The sequence below is a fragment of the Myotis davidii genome, unplaced genomic scaffold, assembly GCF_000327345.1.
Source record: "Myotis davidii unplaced genomic scaffold, ASM32734v1 scaffold2330, whole genome shotgun sequence".
Lineage (NCBI taxonomy): Eukaryota > Metazoa > Chordata > Mammalia > Chiroptera > Vespertilionidae > Myotis > Myotis davidii.
The window spans coordinates 210,758-220,775 of NW_006281908.1; the positions used below are offsets into that span (position 1 = coordinate 210,758).

The window sequence follows — 10,018 nt, forward strand, 5'->3', positions numbered from 1 at the left end:
TTCCCTTCCCCTCCGCTGAGTGCACAAAATTTTTGTGCACCGGGCCTCTAGTCTATATATATAAATGGCTAATATGCAAAGTGTCCCTTTGGGAGTTTGATCACTCGCTATGACGTGCGCTGACCACCCCTGCCGGCAGCCAGAAGGCCCCAATCAGCTCTGATCACTGGCCAGGCCTAGGGACCCTACCTGTGCATGAATTTTGTGCACCAGGCCTCTAGTGTTTTATAAGAGAACTGGAAGACTGAGATCAGTTGGAAATATCCGAGATCACAAATGAATATTATTTGCAATGAATAATGTAGAATATTATAGAAAAAGTGATGGTCACTTGATCAAGATCTTACAGAACTGTAAAATAAATAGAAAAAAGGTCTTAAATGAAAGAAAAATAAAGCATCACATTTAGGGATAAATTATCAAAGCTATATTTATAAGATAATGGGTGTATCTTTCACTTATACTTAGAATTTCTTAAAATTAATGTTTATATTTTGAGACTAGTCATCTTTCTCTCATGACTTATTCAATATTAACTAGTCTCTTAGTCTCTGCTCTTACCATTAGCCAAGATTATTTACAAACATCACCACCAGCATTATTATCTTTACTAAACACACTTTAATTGTGACTTGCCCCTATTCCCTCTTACCTATAAAACGAATTCTAAATTTCTTAGGATTGCATATATGACACTGATTTTATTCCTAATTTATGTTTCTACTCTCCTCCATAAAAACTGTGCTCTAAGCACACTGACCTACTTTATGTTTTTAAATGTTTCATGCTTTTTCAAACTTCTTTTACTTTGCTAATGCTGTCACTCTTGCATAGAAAGCCCTTCTCAAACCTTATATTTGGTAAATTCATTGGCATTCCTTGAGGCCCAAGTCAAATGTGACCTTCTCTCTTTAACATTTCTGAATTTCCCTTTCTCAAATCAACATTACCTTGAACTATGTTTGGAACCTATATGTGCTTAATAAATATTTATAAAATGGACAATTATTTATATAAACAACTATTAACTTCAAGAATATGAAGTGTGGGACTTAGTTTCATTAATGGTTATATAAAAAAAATCTTATACAATAATTTTTCTGAAAAGCCATGAGTATGTAAATCAAAATGTATTACAAGAAAATAGAGTGCTGCTATTTGCAAGTTAAAAATATGCTATTCCTATATGCATTCTATTTTATTCACACATTTTGTCTATCTTTTAAATATAGCCTTAAGATTGCTTGATGTAGGAAAAGCTGGTAACCAATCAGGTATACGTTACTTTAGTCTTGCTTTGTTTATTGAGTTGGAAATAACAGACTAGCCATTTTCAATAGTGTATGAATACTATTGTTACTATTTACTTTTTACCAATTTTAATTAAAATATTTGTTTACTGCTACCAGCCTAGAGAGTTCTTCATTGGGAATATTGTTTCAGTATCAGATCAAAAAGAGAAAAAAAAGTATGATAGATAGAAAGATAAAGAATGACGCTCTTGCAGAACTACATAAAAAAAGAGGACCAGTCCTCGCCCGTGTGGCTCATCAGTGTGATTCCTGGTCAGGGCACATACCTCAGTTGTGGGCTCGATCCCCAGTGCAGGAGACAGCAGATAGATGTTTCTCAGATCAATGTGGGTTTTTTTTGTTGTTTGTTTTGTTTGTTTGTTTTAAATATGTTTTATTGATTTTCTACAGAGAGGAATGACAGGGAGAGGGACAGAATGTTAGAAACATCGATGAGAGAGAAACATAGATCAGCCGCCTCCTGCAGGCCTCCCACTGGGGATGTGCCTGCAACCAAGGTACATGCCCTTCACCGGAATCGAACCCGGGATCCTTGAGTCCGCAGGCCGATGCTCTATCCAGTAAGTCAAACCGGTTCTGGCATCAGATCAATGTTTTTTTTCTCTCTCAATTTAATAAAAACATTAAAAAAATAAAAATTGAAAAGATAAAAATACAGAGGACCAATGAAATATTTTATTTGAAAACACAGAAAAGTCTGACAAGTGATAAGAGGAAGCTATTTGAACGAAACACAACTAACTGAATGCTATTTGTAGAGCACTGTGATGCAGGTTCTTCACCTCTATGCCCCCCTGTGGATCTCAGCTATTAGAAGAGGAATTGGGAGGTGAAATGCATGGATGGGTAGTTCCTTTTTCAGCACATTGAGAGGTAGGAGACAGGCAATATCAATTATCTCTCTCTTTTTTTTTTAAATACATTTTATTGATTTTTTACAGAGAGGCAGGGAGAGAGATAGAGAGTTAGAAACATCGATGAGAGAGAAACATCGGTCAGCTGCCTCCTGCACATCTCCCACTGGGGATGTGCCCGCAACCCAGGTACATGCCCTTGACCGGAATCGAACCTGGGACCTTTCAGTCTGCAGGCTGACGCTCTATCCACTGAGCCAAACCGGTTTCGGCATCAATTATCTCTTAAACAAGGTGAAGCTTTTATCTCTCTAAAGTGAGACAAAGATTGCGATTTGTTTTGGTCTGGAACCTTACACTAAATATGCTGGTCCCCAAAGGGGAAGACCATTTTGAAGAAGTTAATTGGAGTCCCATTTATAACTCCACGTAAATTATTTTGACTAATAAATGCGGCTTTCTTTACATCTGTTGGTCAGTGTCAATGAATGGAAATATATTTACATCTTAATACTGTAGAAATGCCTACTCATGTATTTTAATCAGGAATTTTCAATCAATCCTGATTTTTCTTTATGATTTTTAAACAAAGTAAAAGCAGCTTATTTACATTGTCATATAATTGACCTTTAAGACATGCCAAAAATCTTGACACTTTCTGCTTAAACACCATGGAGTGGGTGCAACCTACTGTTTGAAATAAAAAGGAAAATGTTGTGACTCTTCCCAGCTCTGGAAAGTGATTCCTGGAGCTTTAATTCCAACATGTGCATAGGAAGAAAGGAACAGAGTGAAAGAAAATACAGTTAGTAACTCAATCTATTATTTTTCAGCCAGAGCTTTTGTAAGACTAGGGTGTAAGACAATAGGTTTTTTATAGTTAGACCATAGATTGATTAGGATTCGGGATTTTTTCATATTCTTCAGCGTAGTGTCGATACTGGTCAGTGAGGAGAGGCTGATTGGCTTCATCCATGTTGCTTCTGGCACGAATCAGACAAGAAGCGCCCACAAAAATGACTGCAACCAGCAATAAAGCAGCAACCACCGCTATGGTAATAATCTCAGAAATATGGAAACTCCGACCTTTGTGAAAAATAAAACAAGAGCAAAAAATAAATCTGCTAAGAGTTGCCACCAAAAATTGGATACTAAATTTAGGCACTTTACTGAAATCCTCATCCTTAAGTTTTATTGGCTACATTGTCTAGTATAGCACTTGTCATCTTGGAGGCACTTTCTAATTTCTCATAATGAGTAGATTCCATTAGGACAGGTATTTTCATTCTAAACATGAGGAAATAATGGCTCAGAGTCTATGTCACTTGCCCAAGGTCATTTAATTGGTAGATACTAGAATTGGGTTTGGAGCACAGGTCTTTCGGAATCCAAGTCCTGTGCTCTTCCACTGTATTCTATTTTCTTGAAAAATAAATTTAAAATTAAACAAGAAGGTTTTGCATTTCAAAATCTCAGAAAGGACAGCCCAGAGTACCTCATGCCATTTTTTTAAAAAATTTTAAGGATAAACGGAGGCACATTATATTGTAGAAAAAGTAGGGGGCTAAGCGCAAAACTCATTTTCTCTGCTTACTAAGCATGTGACCTTTGACAGTTGCCCTCGCTAAACCTTGTCTTCCGTATTTGGAAAATCAGGATGGTGACACTGTCACAGAGGGCTGCGAGGATTAAATGAGATAGTGCGCTACATAATCAGCACAATACCAGGTCACAGTGGGCTGGCAACAAATGTGAAGTTCACTCTCTTTATTCCCAAATGAAGATCTAAATGAACGTTTCTAAATGCAGGTGGGGCATGTCAGCCTCAAGAATACTGTGATTAGTTTATTTTTAAAGGTAACATATTGTTTTTGAAAATTTCCACAGTAAAAATACATTTTTAATACTCACCTGGCCATTGAACTTCATAAGTATACCCCAGGTTATCTGGAGCAGTAACAAACATTTCAGTGTTGGTAATTGGAGGCCAGAATGGCACCATGTTGTATTGTCTGTTATGTCCAATAGGGGCATTTTCCAACGGAAATGTGGATATATCTAAAATATGCCAGGAACACCATATTAATATTAGTATATGGTTATATTCTGAAGGTGTTCTGAAATATTCAAGCATAACATTAAAAACATTCTTTCGTATTTTACAGTGAATAAAGACATAAGTTCTACAGCAGAACAGGAAATTGCATAAAGCAGATTTCAAATGCCTTGAGTACAGCACTAATTAATGTATTATCTGAGAGAAAAAGAAAGTTCAAAAGCTGGCATGTTTTAGTATTTTGTCATCTTTGACGCTCATTAATTATTTCACTTTTAAATTACAGAAACAAATACGAATAAAATTAATTAAACTTATTTTTTCAAAGGTAAAGAAAAGATGGGTCTGTATAGTTCGCTGTAACATCATCTATGATTTAAATTTGAGAGATAGTTTCTAATGGAGGCTTTCCTTGACTGTGAATGTTTCTCTTTAGTATATTTTCTTTTTTTCTGTTTACTTTTAGAGAAATAAATATTAACTTGTTCCTCAGGTTTTACTTTGTTAACAAAAAACACTTAAGATTTCGAATCCTGGTCTTGGAATCCTGTTTGCTTCCTGCTACCTCTCCTTTTTCTAAAGTAGTCTCCCTTGACCCATGGTTTTGTCATCCACGGTTCAGTTACCCACAGTCAACTGTGGTCTGAAAATATTACATGGAAAATTTCAGAAGTAAAAAATTTATAAGTTTTAAAGTGTGGTCAGTTCTGAGTAGCGTGATGAAATCTTGACCCTCCTGCTCTGCCTTGCCCACGAAGTGCATTATCCCTTTGCCTAGCATATCCACTCAGTATAGGCTACCAGCTCGTTGGTCACTTAGCTGCCTCTCAGTGATCAATCAGCCTTGTGCTATTGTAGCGCTTGTGTTCAGGTAACTGCACCAAAGCCATTCATATAGCTTTTATTAAAATATATTGTTATAATTCTATATTACTGCTAGTTATTGTGAATCTATACTGTGTGTAATTTATACATTAAACTTTACCATAGGCATGTGCCTATAGGAAAAAGCATAGTGCATGCAGTTCTAGGGTTCACTACTATCCACAGTTTCAGGCCTCCACTGGGGTTCTTGGAACATTTCCCCTGTACATAAAGAGGGACTGTTCTATTTAAATACAAGTTGCAGGTATTTATATCATCGGTGAGTTTTGCCCTAAGGGATAAAGGTACTGAAATGTCCTTTGTGGCAAAAGTTGTTGTTTGTTGTTGTTGCTGTTCTATATGTTGGTACAATTAATTACCAGATGGAATGTTACAAAACCAGAGTTGCAAGTGGGCGTGGGCACTACGTGAGTGGGAATATGTTGAGAAGAGCTGGGATATGTGAGAATGCTAGTGAAGTGTCAGATTGTGTTTGTGAGAAGTCTGTTACCTGGACAGTCCGTGTGTTTCCATGAAGCACAGAAGAGAATTTTAGAATCTAGTTTGAAGAACAATTGATTCTAGAAATGGCAGGTAGTGTTTATATTTTTGACGCTTAAGTATTTATCTAGTAACACCTGTTGAGCTCCTGGTCTGGGCATGGGGCTATAGCTTTGGACAAAACAGAGACAAAATTCCTGTCTTCAAGGAACTGACATGTTGGTCTATTGCTGGAAATTATTTATTCAAATGAATAAGTTGGATTTGTAAACTTCCCATTCCACCTTCACTTGATCAGCCTTACCCATGTCAGCTTCAGCTGTGTGATTAAGTTATATCTATTTAAAATGAATGGAGAAAGAATAGTAAAAATAACAAGCCATAGCAATTGGGTTATAATGTAACCTTTCTATGCAAGACCCTTTGATGGCTCCCCATCTCTCTTTATTATAGATAATGCATTATAGTCATATGTATGTACATAAATATGCATGAAAATGAGGTGGAACTACAATCAGTGAATTCATAGCAGATTGATAAATGAACCAATATTTGTATGTAAGTTATCCACTTGTTAAATGATTTTTTGATGAATAGTAAAAATCATTAAAAATATTTCACTTGTCAAGTCAACAGCAGTGATTATACTGAGCAACAATTTTTCCTAAGCTTGCCAGGACAGTTTTTCCCTTAATATAATGGCGTTGTTTCTCTGCACCTATGGTTAGCGGTATTTGTTTGCTATATCTGGAGTTAGGTTTTAAGCTAGTGGCATGGCATTCTAAATGTAGCCTCCAGGTTACAAATAATGGAACATACTATTTTGATCAACTCATCAATTAATGGTCTTAATCAGGTTGAATTAAGAACTTCTACTGTATACACACAAACACATACAAGAAAATAAGGGACTGGTTGAATTGGGTGGATAAATGAATAGGTAGTTAATCTCAAATATTATGTTTATATGCATGATGAAATAAAGGCACAGAAGTCAACATTTAGGACACTTTTAAAATATAAAAATTTATGATGTTTTAACCAGAGGAACAACATTGAAAAGTAATGAGAAAGAATTAAATAAAAGAAAAAGTAATGTAAGTCTCTCAGCCGAGTAGAAGCAAAGAGAAAGTGACCTTGTAAATAAGAGTTTAAGAATCTCTTAAAATGAACTTAAAAGGAGATTTTCTATGGTGTGATATAAAAACCAACATCATCTTTTCAAGCTGAGCAAAATTTCCATTTGTGAGAGTTCATAAAGTAATAAAATCAAAACTATGGATTATGAGTGTAATATTTTTTCTCTCTTGGAGTATCAAAGAAGAGCTCTATAAGAATGTCCCGTCTATATTAAAAAGCAGTGAGAATGTTCATTGGAAGATATGAGGAAGAAAAATTTGGGAAACAGTAAAAATGAGAAGGGATTAACTGCTTGGTTCTACTGAATGCTAGTAAATATCATCTTACTATTGCAATTCTGAGAGACTTCTTGTCTGCCTTGTCAAAGTGGTTTGGCGTATTTGGAAATGGCTAGATAATAGAGCTATTTTCGCCTTATTTTGAAATGTAGTTCATGTGTGTCAAGTGCTTAGCCTGAAGTGATAACTGTGCTATCCGAACAGTCTTTTTTTGCTGAGCCTGCGAAAAGCATATAAAAATGTCTCACCAGCATTATATCTCCTCAGCCATTCATCAAAGATTGCGTCAGTGAAAGTATGCAGGAGGACAAAAATAGGATCATTTGGAGATAAATGGGTTTGTCCCCCTGTTCCATTCAGGAATAGATGAGCCAAATTGTGGAGGCTTCGAACAGCAGGATCATACCTTCCCATGGGATCACTGTAACCTAGATACAAAAATAGAATGAGAATAGTAAAAATCATTACAGATATTCTACATGTCAAGTCAACAGCAGTGATTACACTGCGCAACAGTTTTTCCCAAGCTTGCCAGGACAGTTTTTACCTTAACATAATAGCATTATTTCTCTGTACCTTTGGTTAGCGACATTTGTTTGCTATATCCAGAACTAGGCTGGTTTTAAACTAGTGGCATGGCATTCTAAATGTAGCCTCCAGGTTAAAAATAATGACCTGCAAAGGATAGCAATCAAAATACATAGAATACTCTATTTCCACAAGGCAAACATCGTTCTATATGACAGTGGAAATCTCTAGCTTCTACTGAAAACTGCTGACACAATTGGGAGACCATTCTGATTGTCCTGGAACTTAAATTGCCAGGTGTTACTTTCGTTTCCTATATTATTCCCTTTGGATGACTGTCAGCATATTTATTTTTGGAAACTTCTTTTTGTGGCCTTCCACTGTGTTTCGGAAACTGTTTGTAGAGTTGGAATAAAAAGGAGGTGTGTCAAATAAACCAACTTCTAAGCACTGAGCGACATCCTGTGGTTCAGGAAGACGTTGCACCATTGGTCTAGCCACGTTTCCGGCTGGATTCCTCCTAATTGGCGCCCCCTCAGTGCCTGGGAAGAAGATGGGGTTTGCAAACATTTAGAGAATGTTTAGAGATCTTATCATCGTCCTTGAACATTTTATATATATATATATATAGCATGGACCCTGAATAATGGGTTCTTCTTGGTAGAGGAGAGGCATTTTTAAAACGCTTTTCAGTGGTATTAAAGTGAGAAAATCTAAGTTATCATGTCAACTTCTCTGAGAAGAGTAGGTAAGTGATATGTAAAATCATCTGAAAGAGGAGGTGATCACAGTAACAGATGGAGGTCCCGGTGTTTGTTAAAATCAACATATGCTTCTTTCATGAGAATATATTAAAATAAGCATTCCATGGAAAATTGAATTTTGTCCAAATAATCTCATAAACCTAAATTCTACACTGAAATCTATATTTCATATATAATCAGTAATCTTAAATTCACGAAGTGGGAGAGGCCTTAGGTGGGTGGGAGGAGCCTTTTTGATTAGGAGCATTTTTTTTTAAGTCTGCTTCAGTGGTCTCCAGAGAGGAGTGCTCATGCCTTAGAGGGGACACAGAGAATAACTTACTGGGTGGGAGAGATAATATTTCAACATCTACTCATTTTTACTTTACGTCATTCATAGAAATCCTAATTGTATGCTTTATAATTAACACAATGATTAGCATAAATAGCTTTATATAATAAATGTAAAAATAACTTTATCTAATATAAAAATAAAACATGACTATATTGAGACTGGAAAGTGCATATGTATCTTTTAGGTATACATTATTATAAAAACTTTCAGACGGTACTAGCTAACCCATCAATTTAAGCTGATATTTTGGAGATTATTATTCAGGGAGCTATCACTACATCCCAAGAAAAAAGTATTGGTTACAATGGGTTTCAAAAACACTGTATTCAAATTTGCCCTCATGGAGCTTCATAGTGCAGGATTGTGATAGTGAAGAAACTAGTTAAACCAGTTTAATTTTAATCTAGTGACTTTAAAATTTGTGCATGTACAACTTCTGCCATTGCATCTATTTTTTATTTTTAAATTAAAACAATTTAATTACAGTTGACAATATTATATTCATCTCAAGTGTACAACACAGTGGTTAGATATTTATATAACTTATGAGGTGATCTTCCCATTGAGCTTAGAACCCATCGGACCCCATACATAGTGAATATATATATATATATTATTGACTATATTTCCTATACTGCACTTTGCATCCTTTCCCATAATAACCTCCTATGGATTGGAGTCCTGTATAATTTCCATGCAGGAATGAATTGAAAGTTCTGATTTCTGAAGGAGAAAGTAGTTTTGAGAAGTATTGTGAAGAAAGAAGAATGTTTTCCATCTGATAAATCAAAGACTATATTTTAGTGGCAGGAAGAATGTTAGGGGCCAGTAATTCACTCCATTAATTTACATAACATGTTTGGGGTATTAATGGGATAGTGGAAAGATACTGTGCAACGAGCATATGAAAACATAGGTGTGGAGAGTCTAAGGACAGTCCTGCATAATAAAGAGCTAATATGCAAATGGTCATCACCCCCCTGCCGTCACACCTTAAAGGCTCAGACACTCAACCCTGGGGAGAGAGCAATGGGCACCAGCCAGGCACAAATGAGAAGAATCAGGACCAGCCAGGCACAAATGAGCTCGTGAGAAAGGAATGGGCACCAGCCAGGCTGTGGCCCGGGAGAGGGACAAGCCGTCCGCTCTGTGGTCCTGGGTGCCTGCGGCTGTGGCCCGGGTGAAGGCACCCGCCCACAGGTCCCCTGTGGCTGTGGCCAGCCCGGAGGAAGCTGGCCTGGGTCCTGGGTGCCTGCAGCCAGCCAGAGGGAGGGAATCCTGGGTCCCGGGCATGGGGCAAGGCAGAGACGTTTAGGGGCAATCAGGCAGGCAGGCAGAGGTGGTTAGGGGTGATCAAACAGGCAGGCAGAGGTGGTTAGGGGTGAT

General features: G+C 36.8%; 1 protein-coding gene across 3 annotated transcripts in view; it reads right to left on the reverse strand.

The window, feature by feature from the left end:
- Positions 1–2,898: 2,898 nt before the first annotated feature.
- TYRP1 (tyrosinase-related protein 1) overlaps positions 2,899–10,018 on the reverse strand; it is a 14,938-nt gene continuing 7,818 nt past the window's right edge. For all 3 annotated transcript variants that reach the window (XM_006752615.2, XM_015560540.1, XM_015560505.1), the window contains exons 5-8: positions 7,909–8,076; positions 7,255–7,434; positions 4,079–4,225; positions 2,899–3,253 (exon numbers count right to left, since the gene is read on the reverse strand). In XM_006752615.2, the coding sequence (XP_006752678.1) occupies positions 3,048–3,253; positions 4,079–4,225; positions 7,255–7,434; positions 7,909–8,076 (701 nt within the window). In that variant the 3' untranslated portion in view covers positions 2,899–3,047. The remainder of the gene's footprint in view (positions 3,254–4,078; positions 4,226–7,254; positions 7,435–7,908; positions 8,077–10,018) is intronic.